Here is a 23,339-nt window from a genome sequence, read left to right on the forward strand (position 1 = left end):
TTTGTGCCTATACTTATGCCATTGGCAATCATGGATAAACAGGGGAGGGACTGCTAAAACCAATTTGGAGCTTATGATTATGCTAGCTAGCAATGTATACCAATATTGTGAATCATGAGTAGAAGCCTTAAAATTGAAGGAAGTGATGTTTGGATGTGGGTCACAAACTGATTACATTTGAAACTCATGATCCACAATATTATCTGTACTCGTAAGGTCACTGACTGAATGGATAAAGAAATATCTTGCATGTCATAGTTTCCCTTCCCTTTGGAACCCTCAAGCACTTTTATTTTCTCCAACAGGCCAGTCTCTCCATATCTTAATCATTTAATTGCTATTATATAGGTTACTTACTACCAAAGGCTAGGTCTATAGGACTTATTTAGTTCTACAAGGTGACACCATAGACTTGTGAGTCAACTCACGTCATTCAACCATTGCTTCACAAGGCTGCTGGGAATCCAAAGCAAGCAGGGTCTGTAATGTTGATCTGCCACCATGTCTAGGGTGAGGATAATGGAGATGTGATAAAGAGGATGCATGGAGGAGTTCCTGCTGCAATTTTTCCTGTATTTGTAGCCAATCAGGTCCACAGAAAACCTCAGGTAGCAGAGTAAAGCCCATCTACAATACATCATTTTTTGTACTGATATGTTATGCTGACTGGAGATGTTTAGGCTACTCATTGTGATTATGTTTAGCTCAGTTGTGTAGGGCAGCCATATAAACTACAGCAGTATGAGCGTTGAGGAGTAAAAGTGAGCTCAACATAAATAGTATTTAAGTACTATAATGGTTTTATGAAATTGGGTTGTTTTTAATAAAGTGTCTCGTTCCCCAACTGGACAGGCTTTGGGATCATGCAGTCTGTGGTCAAACTAGCAAAATGAATGTTTCCTTTGAGAGAAGTGGTAGTGGTAGGATAGCACAGGGTCTCTCACATTGACACACAGACTTTACTACAAGCTGAGGAAACATATGGTGAAGAATATCTACAGCATTTATTTCGACTAGGCTAAATGGAGTAATGGTATATGTTTTTTTTTTTAACCATGATTAATATAAATGTATTTATCAGTCATTTGTTAAAATGTAAAGTTTATTTTGACAAATTATAGCTTTTGACAAATATAGACAACTCTTGCTGACTGTGTTTGGTTTGAAACTATTTTGATCATGAAATGGAATGACTGACATCCGTGTTTGATCCTGAACCCACTCTTCCTCATCAGTGCTTCTCCTCTCGATCGGAATTCTCAAATTATTGTGAAATAATTTGGCACATAGGACCCTGCTGTGGGTTTCTGGATTATGACAATTTACCTGTGTTTCATAGGTGCGGGTATAAGGAGCCGTTCTCCTCCATGACCATACTTGGAGCGAGCGGATGGGCGAGGTCACCTGCCTGCACACGGCACTCACCAGAAACTACCTGCTGAAACTCATTCCTCCAATTTAACCGACAATCAAGAAGGCACACTTTTGAACAAGAGAGACTTTTCCCCATCTACGCGTAAACTGATTACTTTTTACTGTTGGTGGAACGACTTCTGAAGTTATTCAAAACAAATGGGGGCCTTTTGGTTCGTGGAGTTGGGGATATTAACATTGTTTCTCCAGGTAAGATTTTTTGTTTCTACTCTGAAAGTAACCTGCAATGTAGGCTACGCCATTTACCTGGGAACACTAACCTACAGATACTGATTCAGCCTAACGTTACTGGTCTTATTTAACTGATTACTTTTTCATGATTTGTTGGGTATATTTGTTTTAGCCAGCGTTGGTCGATTATTTAATTAACGTTACCAGGTTAACGCACCCGGATATTTGTTTTGTATTATTCTTAGCTTTTATTTATACTTGTTCCACATTTCGCAGTAGGGTGCTGTGGTATTTGTAGAAGGTCAACAACAATAGTAATGAGTGGTAATTATGATCGTATAATAGCATTTCTAAGGTAATCTGGTGAATATTGATTTCATGACCTTGTGTAGTTGATTTTTAAATAATAAAACTGAAGTTATTTGCTTTTTCCTTTTTGTAAGGCTTTCAATCCAGGGTCGTCGGAGGAGTCAAAATGTCTGCCGGGTTTCAATTCAGAAATGTACATTTTCAAAGTAGAAAGAAATCACTTACAAAGTGGCCGGAGACTAGGAAAAGGTAAGAACTAACTTAATGGTAGCTTAAACGCTCTTAGCATATGACTGAGCAAAACATGTATAACGCCGCGTTCAAAACAACTGGGAACTCGGGGAAAAAATTATCTCCGACTGAAAGAAACATTTTGAACTGTCATCCAACAAAGAATTCCAACTCGGGTCTCTTTCAAGAGCTCAGACCTGAAGATCAATGGCGTCATGATTTGACCGGTGTTTTTTCCCGAGTCGCAGTTTTGAATGCTGCATAAAGCCAACAATTTAAAAAATAAAAAAAATTAAATGGTGTCATCACTTCAGATTACATTTTAGTTTCTGCTTTGAATATTTCAGTACGCATTGATAAATGTTTATCCGTTGTTCAATTCGAAGTATTTTGTGTTTCAAGATTTGGGTTGGTCTCCCCTGATTCCTAATCAAACTGCCACCGTTCTACATTGTACAGACAAACCATTACTTTGCAAATATGGCATGGCACTGACCTTCCCCTGTTTTGTTAGTTTGTTTACGATAACATTGTGGTGTGTTGTCAGTCTAGCATTGGGACTAATGGAGGGATTTTTCACACCTTTGCTTTGCTAAGAAAGCAACGTGTCACAATTGTGTGACCAATTTAGTAGGCTAGATTTGCATTATGGCTTTTAATTATGTTTTCATCAAGTTGTGACCTAATTGAAGGCTGTTTTTGTCTTTGTATAACGGTTGACTAGACAGGGTGAACTAATTGATGAGACATGCTACATCTCTGGTAGTTTAACTGGGCGTGTAGGCACAAGATCTGATCAGTAGAGTGAAACTGGTTAGACTTCCTGGAAACAACCATTAGGCTGGCCTAGATTCCTCTGAGTGACTTTGATTGTCATTCACGTCAACTGACAGCATATGCGTTATTCATTTGTAGTATCAATAGGAAATGAGAAATCCCTTTGTGTAGCAACCTATTTCCCATGATCATGTTTCATGATTTAGTACCCAATATTACAGTAATAAGGAGGTAGTCTTAGTCATTGCTTTACAACTATTCCTCCTCCCTTTGGGATATGTTACGGGAAGACATCTACAGACTCTCAGTATAATCTACACTTGTCTCTTATGATACAGAAAGTTTGGTACTTTCATCTACATGTTGTGGCAAGGTCAGGAATCCATTCTAGTTTCACTCCTAATCCATAAGATTGACGTCAGTGTCTTGCTATTGTTGGGCAATATTATGCGGGTATAGCTAGGCCTGTGGGGATCATGAAATGTCAGGTGGATATTTTCATGCAACTAAGTGCTGTTCTTAACTTAGTTCTTAACAGTGTGGTTCCATATGGGACCGAGATGATCATCTCTAAACTTAAAGTGGGAATCTAAAGATGCAACAACTAGGATGGGTTCACTAATATAACTAAGATTGTGCCTTTTGGCTTCTCGACAATGAAAGAAAGTTTATGGAAACCAATAAAACAGGAGAGAAATGCTGGTTTCAATGGCATATGAGGAAGTCTATATAAAATAATTGCCTCCGCATTTCTAAGGTGGAATTTTGGCGAGGCTGCTTTGAAGCAAGGTAAGACATGCCCCATAATATGGAGTAAAATGTTCGGGTTTCAAACATCAGTATTAAAATGCATAGGCCTATAGCCTCCAGCTCCTATTGCAAAGTGGTTGAGACATGTGATAGCCTGCCTACCTTTTCTATACACTTGTCTGCAAAGGCAATAGAAAGCTGGGATCCTCTTATTAATCGTGGCCACCAAAACCATGTTTTTATCACACAATTGCATTTATAATTGTTGCGCAGTGACTAGCAGCATCCAGCTGTATTGCAGGTGATATTCCCTGAAACTAGGCTCTATGCTGTGCATGTGTGATAAATAAGATGCATGACGACTAATGAAATAGAAACATCAGCAATAATTTACACTGAACAGAATAGAAATGTAACAATTTCAAAGATTTTACAGTTCATATTAGGAAATCAGTCAGAATAAATCAATTCATTAGGGCCTCCCGAGTGGCACAGCGGTTTAAGGCACTGCAACTCAGTGCTAGAGGAGTCACTATAGACCCTGGTTCGATTCCAGGCTGTATCACAACCGGGAGTCCCATTGGGAAGCGCACAATTGACCCAAAATCGTCTGGATTGGGGTTTGGCCCGGGGTAGGCCTTCATTGTAAATACGAATTTGTTTTTAACTGACTCGTCTAGTTAAAAAAAATAAAAAATAGTCCCTAATCTATGGATCTCAGATATGCATCTGGTCACAGATACCTAAGAAGGTAGGGGCGTGGATCAGAAAACCAGTCAGTATCTAGTGTGACCATTTGTGTCATGCAGCGTGTGACATCTCCTTCACATAGAGATGATCAGGCTGTTGATTGTGGCCTTTGGAATGTTGTCCCACTCTTCTTCAATGGCTGTGCGATATTGGTGGGAACTGGAACAAGCTGTCGGACACCTCGACCCAGAGCATCCCATACATGTTCAATGGGTGACATGTGTGAGTATGTTGGCCATCGAAGAACTGGGACATTTTCAGCTTTCAGGAATTGTGTACAGATCCTTGGGACATGGGGTTGTGCGTTATCATGTTGAAACATGAGGTGATGGCGGCGGATGAATGACACGACAATGGGCTTCAGGATCTTGTCACAGTATCTCTGTGCCTTCAAATTTCCATCGATAAAATGCAATTGTGTTTGTTGTCCGTAGCTTATGCCTGCCCATACATAACCCCACCGCCACCATGGGGCATTCTGTTCACAATGTTGAACTGAACTGCTCGTCCACATGATGCCATACACACGGCCTGGTACAGTTGAAACCGGGATACATCCGTGAAGAGAACACTTCTCCAGCGTGACAGTGGCCATCGAAGGTGAGCATTTGTCCACTGAAGTCTGTTACAATGCGAACTGCAGTCAGGTCAAGACCCCAGTGAGGGCCATGAGCACACAGATGAGCTTCTCCTTTTGAATCTATTTTTTACTTTCTCTACAAAAAATTATCTTTTCCCCCTCTTTTGTGGTATCCAATTGGTAGTTAGTCTTGTCTCATTGCTGCAATTCCCGTACGGATTCGGGGGAGGCGATGGTCTAGAGCTGTGCGTCCTCGGAAACACAACACAACCCAACCAAGCCGGACTGCTTCTTGACACAGTGCCCACTTAACCCGGAAACCAGCTGCACCAATGTGTCGGAGGAAACACCGTACACCTGGCGACCGTGTCAGCGTGCACTGCGCCCAGCGTACCACAGGAGTCACTAGTGCGCGATTGAACAAGGACATCCCTGCCGGCCAAACCCTCCCCTAACCCGGGCGACGCTGGGCCAATTGTGTGCTGCCTCATGGGTCTCCCGGTTGTGGCCGGCTGCAACAGAGCCTGGACTCGAACCAGGATCTCTAGTGGCATAGCTAGCAACTACTACGCAGTGCCTTAGACCACTGTGCTACTTTGAAGGCTAGATGAGCTTTTCTGAGATGGTTTCTGACTGTTTGTGCAGAAATTCTTCAGTTGTGCAAACCCACAGTTTCATCAACTATCCTGGTGGCTGGTCTCAAGACGATCCCGCAGATGAAGAAGCCGGATGTGGCGGCCATGGGCTGGCATGGTTACACGTGGTCTGTGGTTGTGAAGCAAGTTAGTCGTACTGCCAAATTCTCTAAAATTATATTGGAGGTGGCTTATGGTCAAGAAATTAATGTTCAATTCACTGCACTGGGTTTTGAAAATGCAAGTTTCTGAAATCTAAAGTGACCCCTGATGTGACTAGGCTATTCATTATTTGAAAAAGTTGCAAAAAATAGCTTCTCAGGCTGCACACACGTTGGTTGTTCTCTCAAGTGATCATATTTTCACCCATCAGACTATTCTCAATTTAATATTGTCTTTACTAATATGTACAATTAGTTTTAATTTAGAATGGTTTATCAAATTGGCAGGGGAAAAAGACATGTCATCCGTATGCACTAGAAATGCGACTGGAGCATTGAGTCATGATAATCTCCATTTAGCCCCCTCCTGTACTTCCTGTTCACCCATGACTGTGGCCACACGTCTCCAACAGCAGAATCGAGTTTGCAGACGACAACAGTGTTAGGCCTGATTTACCCACAATGACGAGACAGCCAGTTGTAAAACAAATGTTTGTGTGACAGGTGGTCTGATTATTTATTGCTCTGCACTTTACCACCTACAGCTTTCTTTAATTTGTTCAAGACTGTTGACAACCGCCTTCTGGCCTAAAGAGTGGTAGTTGCTGTACCTCTACCTACCTGATTCTCTAGTACCTAACTATCAATAGGATAAGCAGAAGTGTGTGTACTGGGGCATACCACAATTCAGTTTTACTTCTCAACCCCACCGTTTTTGTGTAATTACAGAGTTTCTGCATAACATCTAGCTAGTTCATTAGGGTTCTAAACAGATATGTTTTATGGGCAGTCTAGGCCTAAATGAAAACTATAGAAAGATGTGAGGGGAAAAACAGAATTCTAGGTCCTTAAATACTATTTTGTTAACATAATAGGGGCATAATGAGCCACTCACACCTGAGTGACTCAGACTTCTTTTGTAGAGCTAGGTCTGCCTCAGGATGTTTAGAAGTAGTAATGTGAAACCAGGGGCTGCTGCCCACCTGTCCTTAAGTCTTAACCCAGGGCCTGTCAACTCTGCTCTTTCTCTGTCTACACAGGATGATTATGGTAGACCACTTGTATACAATGACAGCTTCATCTCTACCTGGTACATTGTATATTGTTCTAAGTTGCACAGTACTAGTTATACATGTAATGTTAGTTACATGAGGATATCGGTCAATTTACTCCTTTGCAAGTCAGACATGTTGGAGATTTTTACATTATGCAGGGCTTATTTGTACAATGTCTTTGCAGCAGATCAGAATTGTGCTCATGATGTGATTTAGGCCTAGCTTGTTTTTTTTAGAAGGCCATTTACTGCTTTGTTACTATGAACAGTATTCCATTCATAAACTGCCACCAGACTCACTCAGTAAATTTATCTAGAAAGTACTGATGGAATAGGGCTTTTTGTTATGAATTTGAGATTAAAGCAACAGTTCTTTAAATATGCTCCTATTGTTGAATCACAACCACATACGAATTATGGTTGTGATATTTTTTAAATGATATCTTCTCACCACCTTTTCAGTGGTTTTTGATGACTGCACCAGCCGCACCAGCTTTCTCTTTCACTCCGAGGATTCACGCTTCAAAGTAGATGGCGACGGGACGCTGAAACTGAAGAGGGGGGTGACTCTGCATAATGGACATAAGGAGTTCTATGTCTCTACCCAGTCCAAGGGCAAGAAGATCACGGTTCCAGTCAGAGTGCTGCATGAGGCCAGACACGGCCACCACCATCACCATGAGATGACCACCCAGCCCCAGGTATATGACTGGTCAAATTAACATTGACTATGCTGTCCTCTAGTGGATAGATGGGCATTGAAACTGATTATTATTATTTTTTTCAGGTCAATTGATGACATTTGCTGGCAGTTTTTGTAAAAAATATTTGTTTTATTTTAGTGCCTGTAAACCAAACCATATACTTGATATTTCATGGTTTTTGTTTCAATTCCACAGCCTGGATCAAGTCTGTCTCTACCTGTTCTGAACTTCCCCAAGTCTTCAGGAGGTCTGAAAAGAAGGAAGAGGGACTGGGTCATTCCTCCCATCAACTTCCCAGAGAATGGTAGAGGCCCCTTCCCAAAACATATGGTGCAGGTAAGTGTCTTGTAGGTTAAGGATTGTTCTTACATTACTCCAATATCAGTGTTGGACATTTTGTAATTGACGTGAACATTATCATCCTTGTAAACCAGATCAGGTCCAACAATGATAAAGAGGTGAAGATCCTGTACAGCATCACTGGTCCTGGGGCTGACCAACCTCCTGTGGGACTCTTCACTGTGGACAAAAACTCGGGGTTTCTCTATGTGACCCAGCCTTTGGACAGGGAGAAAAAAGACAAATACATTGTGCGTTTTGTGTATCCTAATTTTCTTCCCTTGACTTAATTGAAAACTGATTTATATGTAGTTTTAAACTATCTGTTACTCCTCTCTGTAGCTCCTAGCCCATGCTGTTGCAGTGGGTGCAGGTAAGGCTGAGGCGCCCATGGATATCATTGTGAAAGTCATCGACATGAATGACAACAAACCTGTATTTACCCAAGATCCATTTACGGGAACAGTCCCTGAGGCATCAAAACCAGGTATGTTCATACACACACTCAGTATTTACAATACTTAATGATGTGATGTTTAAGGAAAATAATGCTAGGATGATTCTGCAATTTTTTTCACTCTGTTCAGGTGATGAGGTCATGCAGGTAACAGCCACTGATGCTGATGAGGAGGGCTCTGCCAATTCTGATGTCAGATACACCATTCTCAGTCAGGAGCCTCAACTACCAAGCCCCAACATGTTTGTCATCAACCCTGTGACTGGAATGATTCGGGTTAACGCAGCTGGGTTGGACAGGGAGGTTGGTCTCTTTTCAAATCGGTAGTCTTGTTGATCATTTATTCATTGTGTACATTCTACATGCGTTACGTTTGTGATTTAGTTTACTACTTAATTTGTTTCAGAATATTCTTAAATATACTTTGGAAATCCAAGCTGCCGATTTGGAGGGAAATGGCCTTACCAGCTTTGGCAAAGCCATCATTACAGTAACGGACAGCAATGACAATGCGCCACAGTTTGTGACGCCTTCGGTAAGCACATTTGTGAAGACAACATTTCAAATTGAAGCCTTAAAACCGTGTTAATGCATAATGGAATTGCCCTTTGCTGCTTTATAATCATGCTTCTCTCCTTTGCAGTACACCGTGTCAGTCCCAGAGAATAAAGTGGATGCCTTGGTGGTGAAAATGCCAGTGACTGATGGGGATGATCCTCACTCCTCTGCCTGGGCCACCACCTTCAAGATAGTTGACGGGGACCCTCAAGGCCTTTTCAATGTGAGCACAGGCCCTAGCAAGATGGAAGGCATCATCACGACAGCAAAGGTATGTTGAAATCCTCTCCTTTAGATGTATTTGAGCTGCTACTTTGGAGGTGTAGCAGAAGCAGCCTGTCACTAGCTTTTTAGCTTCTACTCTAGAATGGTATCCTGTAGGAAGCTATTTGCACTCCCCTTAGTAATTTATTTGGATAGTGAAATTGAATTTGGCTCTATACATTTTTTTTATTTGAGATTAATGTTTCATATGAGGCGACCATACACTATCACTTTTTTTTGAGAGTATTTTCATACATATCGCCCCCGCAGGAGGCCTTTTGCCTTTGGTAGGCCATCATGGTAAATAAGAATTTGTGCTTAACTGTCTTGCCTAGTTAAATACATTTAAAAAAAAAAAAAATAAAATGTTATACCGTTTAGAAATTAAAGTACTTTGTTTCTAGTCCCCCTATTTTGAAGGTGTCTTAAGTATTTGGACAAATTCACTAATGACAGAAACATTATATTAAGCAGCACATTCATGAGAGGCTTAAAATCCAATTATAATACAAAAGTAGTGTGAAATGCACAACCCTCCAACCATTGACGAGAGGATGATTTAAGGTCTACATGTACACTACAAGCAACATGTGCGTATCACCAACTTATGCGTATCGCTCTCGTGCAGCAATGTTTGCAAACACAAAAATGCATCGGTAAATAATGTATTATCATTTTGGAGTCTTTTATTGTAAATAAGAATGTTTCTAAACACCTACATTCATGTGGATGCCACCATTTATTATGGATAATCATGAATGGCTCTTGAATCACGATGAGTGAGTTCGAGGGATAAGTATCATACCCCCAAAAAATGTTTATTGGTAATGGTGAGAGGTTGGCATGTTTTTGGGGGTATGTGCTTTCTCACGACTCATTATTTACGATTCCTTCAGGATTATCCATAATCATGGTAGCATCCACATCAATGTAAAATGCATCAGAAGCATATTCTTATTTACAGTAAGTGATTCTTATTTACCATTCATTTCTATTGGGCACAACAATCTGAAAATGCGTCCAGGAAGTTTGTAGCCGCAAGCTTGATGTGGTCATTGCGTGCTAGGAATATGAAACCAAATACTAAACTTGACAACTTTTAATACACTGATAATACACAAATACCTATGACTCTTTCAAATGGGGGCGACTAGATGCATAAAGTGCTTTTATTTATAAATGGATATTTATGAAAATACCTGTTATGTACCGTTGCTTCATATGAAACATTTGATCTAAAATGCTGTAGTATAGAGCCAAATTAAGTTCGGGCTACACTGTCCAAATAAATATGTAGGGGAGTGTATGCTTGTAGATATAAACACCATTATCCTGATTCTATAATGTCTGACGGATTCCTATTCTGACGGGTTTTTCTGTTCTTTCATCACAGCCGCTTGACTTTGAGAAGAACAACAAGTACACTCTGCTGGTCACTGTGGCAAATGAAGTCCCATTTGCCGTCCCCCTGCCCACCTCCACTGCTACTGTTATAGTGAATGTGGAGGATGTGAATGAAGCTCCAGTCTTCAGTCCAGTGGAGAAGATGATCAAAAAACCTGAGGACCTCCCTGTTGACAGTGACCTGGTTCTGTACACCGCCACAGACCCAGACACTGCAAGGAATCAGAAAGTCACGTAAGATTAGTACTTCATTTACAATTTATTATATTTTTTTGTAAGATTTGAAGAGGATAATTTTTTGACAACTCAACAGGTTGTAAGCAATGCATATATTAATTTTTGTACATTTACTAAACAGATACAAGATACGCAATGATCTTGCTGGATGGCTCAGTATCAACAAAGACACTGGGCTGATCAAAGTCAAGAGCCCCATGGACAGAGAATCCACTTTTGTCCAAGACAACAAATACTCTGTTGTTGTTCTGGGCACTGACAATGGTATTTCAATTAGCCCTTTCTCTAATATTAACTGTTAAAAATATTTCAAGTTTAGAAGATGACCACAACCTAAACTTGACTTTGAGTGACAGTGCTCTAATTTGGATTTGCAGATGAAATCCCAGCAACTGGCACTGGCACCCTTATCATAGAGCTGGAGGATGTGAATGACAACCCTCCAACCATCGACGAGAGGATGATTAAGGTCTGCAACAAGGAGTCCTCCCCACAGCTGCTGTCAATCACTGATAAAGACGGAGCGGGCTTCGCTGCTCCATACACAGTACAGCTTCAGGGGTCGTCCCTTTCGAACTGGACTGCCAGAATGAATGACACAAGTATGCGTTGATTTTTCCCAGAACTACTGTACTATCCCCCCCTTTAAAAGAATTGCGTTGTTTGATGTTAACGTTTTCCATTTCAGAAACGGGCATTATCCTGACACTGAAGACTATGTTGGACAGTGGAGATTACACGGTTGTCCTGAGAGTGTCTGACAACCAGGGCCTGCACCAGGAGAGCACCATCCAGGCCTCTGTGTGTGACTGCAAAGGAGCTGATGTCCAGTGCATCGATAAAGCTGTAGCAGGCTTCGGCCTCTCTAGCATTCTGGGAATTCTAGGAGCCATTTTACTACTCCTATGTAAGTTGTTCATTTGTTTAACCCGGCACTAAAGTGTTTGGTCATTGCTGTCCTTGAAGCCTACATGTGTAGATAACACACTTGCACTTCATTGTGTATTAAGGCCCTGTGTGTTTGTTGTGCTCCACAGTGTTGTCTCTTCTGCTGCTCATGTTCCTGAGGAAGAGAGGTGGTGAGAAGAAGGAGCCTCTGCTGCAGGAGGACGATGTCAGGGACAACATCTACTACTATGATGAGGAGGGAGGTGGCGAGGATGACCAGGTGAGGGAAGAGCACACCAGACTAGGGCTGCGGTTCAGCCTTCTAAGACACACCCTCGTCCACTCACCTTCGCCTTATGCCCTTGGGGGAATCTCTGTCGCCGTCTTGGAGGGCGGTTCAAATGACTAGCCAAGCAATGGAAGTTTGCAATGTAAGCCCCTCAGCCCTTGTTTTTAGTCGCGTTTGCGAGTGTATAATTATGTTCTCTCCGGGGCCTGAAACTCTCCATAATTCAATTTGTGACGATTGTACATCTGCTAAGAAAAGTCGGCGAACACTTAAACAACATCAATGGAGAAGTCAACCTACAAGTATAAGTAAAAACGAATGCAAATAAGTTAGAAATTGTGCTAGTAATGCAAACGATGACTCAAACGTCTCGTAAATGTGTTTTTTTTGGTTTGGTTATCTTTTGGAAATTGTAGAAATAAAACATTTTCCAGTTCCAGCTAGGCAGCCTAATGTTAGTTATCTAATTAATTTGCTAGCTTTCATACAGTAGGTGTATATTAATAATATATTTAATGTGTAGACATGCACTCATAATTGACTGTAGTGCATATAAAGCTACCGGCGGCTAAAAACACCATTGTGGGATGAACGAGTGATGATTTTCCGGCAAGGGTGGTCCATTTTTAAAAATCAATCCTTCTACCCTTGCCCTGCAGGTGTACACTCGTCAGATGTCATCAGAAGTGTCCACTTAATTTGAGAGCTCAGGGGTTAGTGTGTGTCTTAAGTGTTTGGACTGCAGCCTAGCTCAGAACAAGCCCACTAGACTCTCCCATCTCCCAAGTGTCAATTTTATTATTGGGATATGCAATAACACATCTAAGGTTTCTGTGTCTTCTGATTGATTGATTTAACCAGGTAGGCTAGTTGAGAGTTCTCATTTGCAACTGCGACTTGGCCAAGATAAAGCAAAGCAGTTTGACTTACAACAGAGTTACACATGGAATAAACAAACACACCATCAATAATACAGTAGGAAAATCTATATACAGCATGATCTTGTAATATAATGCGTGTCTGTACATCTTTCCACCTTCAGGATTTTGACTTGAGTGTTCTGCACAGAGGTCTGGATAACCGTCCTGATGTTTTCCGTAATGACATCGCTCCAACCATGGCCCGGCCAGAGTATCGCCCACGACCCGCCAACCCAGCCGACATTGGCAACTTCATTGATGATGTGAGTAAAGTCTTGAACTGATTAATAATGTGAGTGGAATGCACAGTTAAGATCATATCAATGTCTTCTGGGGATGATTTGTCATTCAAGTAACTGGATTTGACATGGATAATGTCAGTTTATGCTTGTTTAGAATTTGTGCTGTATATTCACCAAGGTGGTAAAATGTAATCTTTCTGTTGACCAGAACCTGAAGGCAGCTGACAACGACCCCACTGCTCCTCCCTACGACTCCCTCCTGGTGTTTGACTATGAAGGAGGTGGCTCTGAGGCCGGCTCCCTCAGCTCCCTCAACTCCTCCAGCTCAGGAGACGACCAGGACTATGACCTCCTTCAACAGTGGGGCCCGCGCTTCAAAAAGCTGTCTGACATGTACGGAGGAGGAGAGGATTGAGAAGTCAGTCAGCCTCTCAACCTTTTTGCTTGGAAAGTGTCCAGTTCTCCACACTTGGGTCTGTAGGCTGAAGACACTTTCTTACTTTATTTCCCCTTTTGTGTGTTTCGGGCACATTTACAGTTTGATTTGTGCAGACGTGGGAACATTTTAGAGAATGGTCTTCAATGCTCGTCTTCAGCATGGGGAGGGTGGCACACTCTTGGCTCTGCACTGGCAGGATGTTGACATGGATTTTACACAATTCAGCAGTGCTTTCTAATGGACTCTTAACAGCCCCAGATTGTACTTGAATTTAATATGCATTGTTTGCTGGTTCTTGCTTCCATGTTGGTGTCGTATCATAAAGTTTCTATAAAGACTATACTTTGGCATGAAATGTAAGTTACTTGAAATCCAAATCAGCCTTAGGATTTTTTTTGTTAACTGAGATGAATTATCAAGCTCAAACGCTTTTTAAAACATGTAAGTTTGGGTGTTTGTATTCCTTTTCATTTTAATCATATTAAATGTTTGTTTTTTCTTTGTATTTGCTTCTGAAGAAGCACACTTGTGAATTTTGTTTTTTATAAAGGATATCCCTTTGGTACATTGATGGCCATGTGAATAGTGTTATTAAATAAATTACAACATATATTTTTTTATTTGAGCCAAATTATTCAAATTCACAGATGAGGCACTAGATGGCAATGATTGAATGAAACAGGTCTGGGTCAATGAATGATTGCATTTCCTTGTTCCACAGAATAGATTGTACAAGTTATATTTAAGCAATAATATACCGTGGCTAAGGGCTGTTGAGCACAATGCAACGCGGAGTGCCTGGACACAGCCCTTAACCGTGGTATACTGGCCATATACCACAAACCCCAGAGGTGCCTAACTGGTTACCAATGTAATTAGAGCAGTAAAATAAATATTTTGTCATGCCTGTGGTATACGGACTGATATACTACGGATATCAGAGATACTCTTAATGATCGGCTATGAAAAGCCAACTGACATTTACTCTCGAGGTGCTGACCTGTTGCACCCTTGACAACCACTGATTATTATTTGACATTTATGAACATTTGAGCATCTTGGCCATGTTCTGTTATCTCCACCCGGCACAGCCAGAAGAGGACTGGCCACCCCTCAGCCTGGTTTCTTCCTAGGTTCTGGGCTTTCTAGGGAGTTTTTCCTAGCCACCGTGCTTCTGTACCTGCATTGATTGGTGTTTTAGGCTGGGTTTCTGTACAGCACTATGAGATATCAGCTGATGTAAGAAGGGCTTTATAAATTGATTTGATCAGCCAATCAGCAGGGCTTGAACCACCCAGTTTATAATGTGTCTAGAATCACATGTACAAGAATCTGTGGCTAAAGTAGCCTATAATCTCCATTAGAAACTGGGTGGTTCCAGCCCTGAATGCTGATTGGCTGACAGCCATGGTCTATCAGACTGTATACCATAGGTAAGACCATATGTATTTTTACTGCTCTAATTACGTTGGTAACCAGTTTATAAACAAGATAGAACTGCCAAAGGGGGCGGTGTTGCAATCTACTGCAAAGATAGCCTGCAGAGTTCTGTCCTACTATCCAGGTCTGTACCCAAACAATTTGAACTTCTACTTTTAAAAATCCACCTCTAAAAACAAGTCTCTCACTGTTGCCGCATGCTCTAGACCACCCTCTGCCCCCAGCTGTGCTCTGTATGCCATATGTGAACCGATTGCCCCCCCATTTATCTTCAGAGCTCGTGCTGCTAGGCGACCTAAACTGGAACATGCTTAACACCCCAGCCATCCTACAATCTAAGCTTGATGCCCTCAATCTCACACAAATTATCAATGAACCTACCAGGTACCTCCCCAAAGCCGTAAACACGGACACCCTCATGGATATCATCCTAACCAATTTGCCCTCTAAATACACCTCTGCTGTCTTTAACCAAGATCTCAGCGATCACTGCCTCATTGCCTGCATCTGTAATGGGTCAGCGGTCAAACGACCTCCACTCATCACTGTCAAACGCTCCCTCAAACACTTCAGCGAGCAGGCCTTTCTAATCGACCTGGCCTGGGTATCCTGGAAGGATATTGATCTCATCCCGTCAGTAGAGGATGCCTGGTAAAAAAAAATGTATGCCTTCCTAACCATCTTAAATAAGCATACCCCATTCAAGAAATTTAGAACCAGGAACAGATATAGTCCTTGGTTCTCCCCAGACCTGACTGCCCTTAACCAACACAAAAACATCCTATGGCGTTCTGCATTTAGCATCGAACAGCCCCCGTGATATGCAGCTTTTCGGGGAAGCTAGAAACCAATATACACACTCAGTTAGAAAAGCCAAGGTTAGCTTTTTCAAGCAGAAATTTGCTTCCTGCAACACTAACTCAAAAACGTTCCGGGACACTGTAAACTCCATGGAGAATAAGAACACCTCCCAGCTGCCCACTGCACTGAAGATAGGAAACACTGTCAACACTGATAAATCCACTATAATTGAGAATTTCAATAAGCATTTTTCTACGGCTGGCCATGCTTTCCACCTGGCTACCCCAACCCGGTCAACAGCACTGCACCCCGCACAGCAACTTGCCCAAGCCTTCCCCATTTCTCCTTCTCCCAAATCCAGTCAGCTGATGTTCTGAAAGAGCTGCAAAATCTGGACCCCTACAAATCAGCCGGGCTAGACAATCTGGATCCTTTCTTTCTAAAATTATCTGCCGAGATTGTTGCCACCCCTATTACTAGCCTGTTCAACCTCTCTTTTGTGTCGTCAGATTCCCAAAGATTGGAAAGCAGCTGCGGTCATCCCCCTCTTCAAAGGGGGGACACTCTTGACTCAAACTGCAAACTGCTACAGACCTATATCTATCCTAGCCTGCCTTTCAAAGGTCTTTGAAAGCCAAGTCAACAAACAGATTACCGACCATTTCACCATACCCTCTCTGCTATGCAATCTGGTTTCAGAGCTGGTCATGGGTGCACCTCAGCCACGCTCAAGGTCCTAAACGATATCTTAACCATTTCTACTTTGCACATTCTTCCACTGCAAATCTACTATTCCAGTGTTTTACTTGCTATATTGTATTTACTTTGCCACCATGGCCTTTTTTTTTTGCCTTTACCTCGCTTATCTCACCTCATTTGCTCACATCGTATATAGACTTGTTTCTACTGTATTATTGACTGTATGTTTGTTTTACTCCATGTGTAACTCTGTGTTGTTGTATGTGTCGAACTGCTTTGCTTTATCTTGGCCATGTCGCAATTGTAAATGAGAACTTGTTCTCAACTTGCCTACCTGGTTAAATAAAGGTGAAATAAAAATAAAATAAATAAAATAATAGCAATAAGGCACCTCGGGCGTTTGTGGTATATGGCCTGTATCCAGGCACTCGTTGTGCATAAGAACCCCTTAGCCATTGGCCATATACCACATTATTGCTTACATACGCTATTTTTAAACATGTTAAATAAAAATATTTGTTTTGTCTTACACTTTAGAAGTAGGTGGTTAAGGTCAGTATATTCTTAATTTGTTTTTCTACACAATGAACTGCTCAAGGAAGTGAATAGTTACACACCATCGTAAAAAAAAAGCTTTCAGTCCTCCACACCAATGACCTCTCCTCCTTGACCGGTAGTTCGGCTTCTTCAATAGGACGCACTTCACGGAATGGAAAATGACAGGTCTGGGAATGCGCTTTGTTTCCGAAGCTTTCAAATTGAGACATGGAAAGAAACTGAGAATAATAGACGAGGAACCTCTCTCGAAACACTTCAAATCTGTCTTTCTATACAAGTAAGCATAGGATACAAAAGTGCATTTATTCATTCAAATAAACACCTATAGTTGGCCTAATCATAGGTCTGGACTTTGAGCACATTTTTAGGATGGAGGTGAATAACGTTTTTGACGGCTAGTTCAACCAACAAAAAAAAACATTTATTTGGCATTTTTTGCTATACCATGTGATTGTGCGAACGTCTGTAGAATAAAGAAAAATGTAGAGAATGAAATACCGGTATGCCGATATTTTTTTTTACTAATAAAGCCAGTCAGGCAGGGCAAATTCAGATCGCCTGTCTACGGGCTTGCAGACTACTGTATACAGTGTTTTGCGATGCACCTGTTTTGTTGGGGTATGCTGATCGACGCAGAGGTCCGCCCCGGTGCACTTGTCCTTTCATTCTAATTGGTCCGACAGGGTGTGTATGCAAATTTTTAGCGACCCCTGCACCTGACTCTCCACTCCACTGAAGAATGCAAGGCAAAAGACAGCCTCCAAGAGCTATTTATTCAACAGGTCATCCTACTAGCACTCACTTGTTACATTATTGCGGCGCTGCAGACTCATTAATAACTCAGAGCTATATGATAAAGATGCCAAGGTCGTTTCTGGTGAAGAAACATCTCACTAATAAGAAGCCAAACTATGGAATTCTGGATTCAAAAGCAGACGGTACAGTTATTTTTTTAATCTACTTCAATTATATGTTTCTATCGTTGTGTTGTATATTCTCATCTACAGTAGTTCTATAAAAAAAAATTAAAAAAATATGTGAATACCTTTGCTATTTTGTCTGTTGGCTATAACTTGCATTATTTCAGAAAAAAACAAACAAACATATCCATTCATAGCCCATTTTATTCTTGCCGTGAGTAATTGAACACAGTAGGCCTATAACTCAAACAATATGATAAGAGCATAGTCTAAAATTATATTAGTTATAGGAAAGTAAATAATGATTGATTTAACTGATACCTTGGAAGAGGATACGACAAATGCGTTTCTGGAGTTTAGCAGGTGCAAAATCTGTCAGACAAAAGAAGAGTTTATTATTAGTCCCTCATGGGATCTGAAGGGTCCTATTAAACGCGTTCAAGAGGCTAATGTAGTGCCCTCCGAGGCTCCTTTTACCCCAAAATGTGCCTTAAGTCTGTGTTTTTGTTCCAATTCACCCCTTAAAGCGAGCTAGCCTCCCACCCTCCCGTATTGAACTGTCAAAGATTACCATTATAGAGGAAAATAAAATGTATGTGACTAAAATCTGATTATGATTATGATTATTTTTTTGTAAGGAAATTAGAACCGTGCCAGTTGGCTATGCTATGTGAATGCATTGGAACTTTGGATGTTATGCAAATCGATATGCACAATACAGTCCCTCTGTTACTTTGAGACTGCTCCTAATATTGTAAATTAATGTCAAATATTTAACTATATGTTTTAACTTATTACTGAATTCAACCTAATTATTATCATAGAGCATTATTACAACATTTGAGTGTACTTGTAAAACAGTTTTAACATAAAATGGTATTTGTGTCATTACAGATCTCTACACCAGCCTGGTCCAGCCTGAGGTAGCCTGTTACATCCCCAGCACTCCTCAGCCCCTGGAGGGTTGGCTGCCAGGGCCAAGTCTCATCCCCACACCAGCCTCCATGCACTTTCCACAGGTAGACAGGCTGCCTTCAAGGGACACCAGCTTGTCACTGCATAGCTCAACACAGGAAATCCTCTACCCCCTGTCAGTGTCTCACAACAATCTGCTAAGAGACTCACACTCCGGACTTGAGCCCCTGGGAACCATGGAACCCCAGACCTTCCTGCTCTCACAGGACTTCAGACACCTGGAGGAGAGGGGCAGCATGCCTAATCCCCTCATGGGCCTTGTTCACTCTAGTGTTAGTCAGGAGCGCTTTGAATGCTTCGACTGCCACAAAGCCTACTTCACCTTCTCTGGGCTGGCCAAGCACAGGCAGTTGCACTGTGAGTGGCAGTGTCACAAGTACTTCAGCTGCAAGTACTGTGACAAGGAGTACGTGAGTCTGGGAGCTCTGAAGATGCACATCCGAACACACACACTGCCCTGCGTCTGCAAGCTCTGTGGGAAGGCCTTCTCCAGGCCTTGGCTGCTCCAGGGACACATTCGCACACATACAGGTACGGACAGTAATGTACAGCCGGCAACACTTTTCACCTTTATTCACCTGTTTCATGAATTGAGCTTGACTTCACACTATCCCATATTCAGTTACCCACTAGGGCTCTGAGTTGATCAATTCCCTTTTTTCAGGTGAGAAGCCCTTCTCCTGCCCACACTGCAGCCGGGCGTTTGCTGACCGCTCCAACCTCCGAGCACACCTGCAGACACACTCTGACATCAAGAAATACCAGTGCAAGAGCTGCTCCAAAACCTTCTCCAGGATATCTCTGCTCTCCAAGCATGAAGAGTCTGGCTGCTGCCCACAGTCCTGATGCCATTTACTGCCTGTGCTGCCCACTCTGAACCTGTTGCCTACTTGCCTAGGCTACGCCTGGTTCTACTAACATCAGACTGCTGTGCCCTCACAACGCACTGGAGAAAGACTGCTATTAGTGACACGGAGCTCTGACTACTGTATGTTTTTGGTCTCTGACATTTCAAGCTCATGAAATATGGACTGTGTCCAAAGACGTTCTTATGTCATATATTTGATATATGAAGTAGTTGTTTGACAAAAAAAAGAGAAAAGTTATCGCATGCTGCCAAAAATACTTGAAATTTAAAAGCCTTGAAGTTTTGATTGTGTTATTGATGATTACCCGTGCCTTTTGAGGAAATGTATAGCGGGAGTATACAATTTTGTATGAACTTTGTTTGTTTAAAAACAATAAATACCTACTTTTGTACAATATGCCTAAATATGAAAACATGCATCATCATGGGAGACATGAACCACTGAGATGAAAGCACAAGCCCTTGTCTAAGTCAAGCCCTGTCTAAGTCAAGAAATATTGAAGAAACTCACTTTTCTAAAAATCAAAACAAAGACTGAGTGACTGCTGAAGAGTGCACAAGTAGAGTATTAGAACTAAATGTTAGCGCTTTCCTATCAGTGACCCGGCACGTTCCTACTTTACGACCATTTCTTGGCATTGTGAGATCACTGGCATACTGTAAATATCCTCATGGGCACACAGGAAACTGGAGAATAAAGTGATTAGGATAAACAGAAAACAGATAATGTGGGTGACTTTCTGGTAGTGTTCTTGTGACACCCCTATCCCCAGGCAGGATCTCTCAGGGGTCTCTGAGACGGGATCATTTAAATCACAGCCCCCCATTTTTCCTCAGCTAATTAATGTCTTTTTGGACGGCAGCTGCTGAAGGTGGATATTTTAAGAGTCTAAATAAAACCGTGATGTTTCCCATTTGTAATGGTGGAAAATTCTTATTAAATATATTGGTTTATTGGCAGGTGGAGGGAGGCCAGCTGCATGCCGCTGTGGCGCCATGCCAAGCCTTGCGGGAGGGGAGACGGTGGGGGCTTGGTCGACTCTTTCCAGTTGCTCAGCACAAGTGGAGCAGCTGAGTGGAGAGAGCTCCCTAAACACATGGCCAGTCACTGCCGGCTGGGAGAAACGCTGCTTTTCTTCAGCAGAATCCAAAACATGTCTGGCATGTCCCAAGGCACTCCAAACACGCGCAGGTTGGTGCAACTTGGCTGTCTGTTAGATGATTTGTAGAGTAGAAGGATGAATGGGGATTGGGTGCTGTGTTGGCACTGGCCGGCAATTAAATGTTTGTCAACTGTTTTACTTGTACACTGTTTCACATATTCGGCCACGGCAGCAATAGCCAGCTCTGTACAGTAGCTGCAACTGGAGATGGTCAACCCCTTTTGAACAATAAAAATGTTGTTTTTGTTGTTGTTGTTATAACTACCACTCATTTAATAAAATAAAAAAATTAAGAAATCCATAAAGGGTGAACAAATTAAAATATCTATGTGCTAAATGTTAAAATGTACATTGATTGCACATATTATGAATTGTCTGACAAATCAGGGTTCCCCAAACTCGTTTTTGTTTTTGCCCTACACAGCTAATTCAAACAATCAAAGCTTGATGATGAGTTGGTTATTTGAATCAGCTGTGTAGTACTCGGGCAAAATCCTGTGCTAAATGACCAAAATGTTAATATACACAGTAGGTGATATAGTTGTGGAAATAAAGAGACACCTGGATGTTTCTAAGTTGGGAGAGAAAGGGTATCTTGGGCCACAAAACCCATAACTTAGCAGGAAGCCCACGCAGAGCAGAGCTCATCGAGCCAGGCCAGTGTTTTCAGGATGCCAGATCCCATGGGGCAGGGCTCTGGCACCACGGTCACAGCTCCCTGGGGTGTTGCTGGGGGGATTTTAGTGGAGACTGACATGGCATTCCTCAGCATATCCTGCCTGGAGCCGTCTCGGCCCATCCTTCACCTTTCTGACACACTAAATGTATACCAACATAATTCTTTAGCTGCAGGACACCATGGACCCGGTCAACCATGGACAAGTTCTACTACTACTAAAATTGTGGAGATCAATATGAATGTAACCGTTTCGGAGGTCTGGTAAAAATGTTGACCAGCCTTACTAGAAAGACCCAGAGGATGAGGATGGTAAGACAAACACAAGGTTCCGGCTCCAGACGTGATCTTGACCTCTGTCACCATTCTCCATGACGTGTGCATCAGCTGACACAGCAGCAGCTCCTAACTATAGCCACTGTGACTCCACAAAAGACCACTCTCACCCTATAAATACCCTGTAGCCAGGGTAAGAGAGGCATGGACCTGATACCCTTACAGCAGCAGACAGGTCAAAAATAGAGGCAGTGTGGCTATTTCTGACCCAGTGTGAATTGGGCCTGGTCAAACTCTAGCTCCTGGGTTGGGTGGAAGAGTGGAACCTAGAGAGTCTCCAATGCTCTGCGCGAGTCAGTTAGCTTTCTCCAATTCCATAGAGCTGTGCCTGGCTGTTTCCCTTTGGAACAATCCCTGGGCCTGATCCAGGGATTCGCCTGCCAGTAACCCCCCTGCTACTCTGCTGGATACAGCCAGGCTCCTGCGATGATTTGATAGCATAAAGGTCAACGAGTTCCCGTCCATCGAGGTAGAGAAGGTGCTTTGCTTTGATATATCTGTCTTGAGGGTTTATGTTGATCAGTTGGCAGTAGTGATGGGAATCTACTGTAGATTAGTGGTTAAATAGTATTTATGTGCTTTGGATAAAACTAGTGACAGCTATCTCGCGATTATAGCTCATGTCACAGACCCAAAACATCACAGAAATCATGAAAAGCACATGTACTCTAGAGAAGAGAGTGAAGGAAGATAAATCAATTATTTGTCTGTAAAATGTTTGTTGAATGTCGAAAATTAGTCTGTGTTGCCGCCAACAGACACAAATGAAAATACATCCGTGTTGTATTTGAATATCATGGTCTTGATAAAAGCTCTTGCAAAAGTATTGTGGCCCCTTAGATTTATTCACATTTTATTGTTGTACAAAGTGGGATTCAAACGGATTAAATTGTCCGTTGTAGTCCAATGACAAGTAACCCTATTTCAAACTGGTTTCCAATAGGCCAACGTGGCATGGGGTCATACAGTATTAGTCTATTGGAAAATCTGAATCAAAGAAAAGACCATGAAAAGACCATGAAAAGACCATCTGGTAATAGATCCATTTAGAATAGCACTGTAAATTAGGGATAGTGACTACAGCCTTTAGACAAAAGAAGAATCCTGTATCTGCACCAGGTTTATGATTTGTGATTAGCGAGTGGATCAAAGTTGACGCCTCTACCTACACCGACCTGTTGCCATGGCAACATTGTCAAAGCATGAACGCCTGCAAGCTCAATTTGACTTCGGGGGATATCCAGCCAGGTCGTGTCTATATGGATATTAATACAAATGTTAGGCCTATAAATACTGGATAACCTGTTTAG

General features: G+C 41.9%; 2 protein-coding genes across 2 annotated transcripts; both read left to right on the top strand.

The window, feature by feature from the left end:
* Positions 1 to 1,354: 1,354 nt before the first annotated feature.
* Positions 1,355 to 14,203, top strand: cdh31 (cadherin 31). Its single transcript, XM_024439991.2, has 16 exons — positions 1,355 to 1,623; positions 2,049 to 2,163; positions 7,315 to 7,553; positions 7,752 to 7,892; positions 7,991 to 8,146; positions 8,238 to 8,382; positions 8,483 to 8,655; positions 8,759 to 8,887; positions 8,996 to 9,181; positions 10,568 to 10,812; positions 10,937 to 11,079; positions 11,193 to 11,417; positions 11,504 to 11,722; positions 11,853 to 11,983; positions 13,035 to 13,175; positions 13,363 to 14,203. The coding sequence occupies exons 1-16, from the start codon at positions 1,573 to 1,575 to the stop codon at positions 13,567 to 13,569; spliced, it is 2,646 nt and encodes an 881-aa protein (XP_024295759.1). The 5' UTR covers positions 1,355 to 1,572; the 3' UTR covers positions 13,570 to 14,203.
* Positions 14,204 to 16,886: 2,683 nt separating this feature from the next.
* snai3 (snail family zinc finger 3) lies at positions 16,887 to 20,246 on the top strand. Its single transcript, XM_024418762.1, has 3 exons — positions 16,887 to 18,029; positions 18,906 to 19,517; positions 19,651 to 20,246. The coding sequence occupies exons 1-3, from the start codon at positions 17,831 to 17,833 to the stop codon at positions 19,830 to 19,832; spliced, it is 993 nt and encodes a 330-aa protein (XP_024274530.1). The 5' UTR covers positions 16,887 to 17,830; the 3' UTR covers positions 19,833 to 20,246.
* Positions 20,247 to 23,339: the final 3,093 nt, after the last annotated feature.

This window comes from Oncorhynchus tshawytscha, linkage group LG12 (genome assembly GCF_018296145.1).
Source record: "Oncorhynchus tshawytscha isolate Ot180627B linkage group LG12, Otsh_v2.0, whole genome shotgun sequence".
Lineage (NCBI taxonomy): Eukaryota > Metazoa > Chordata > Actinopteri > Salmoniformes > Salmonidae > Oncorhynchus > Oncorhynchus tshawytscha.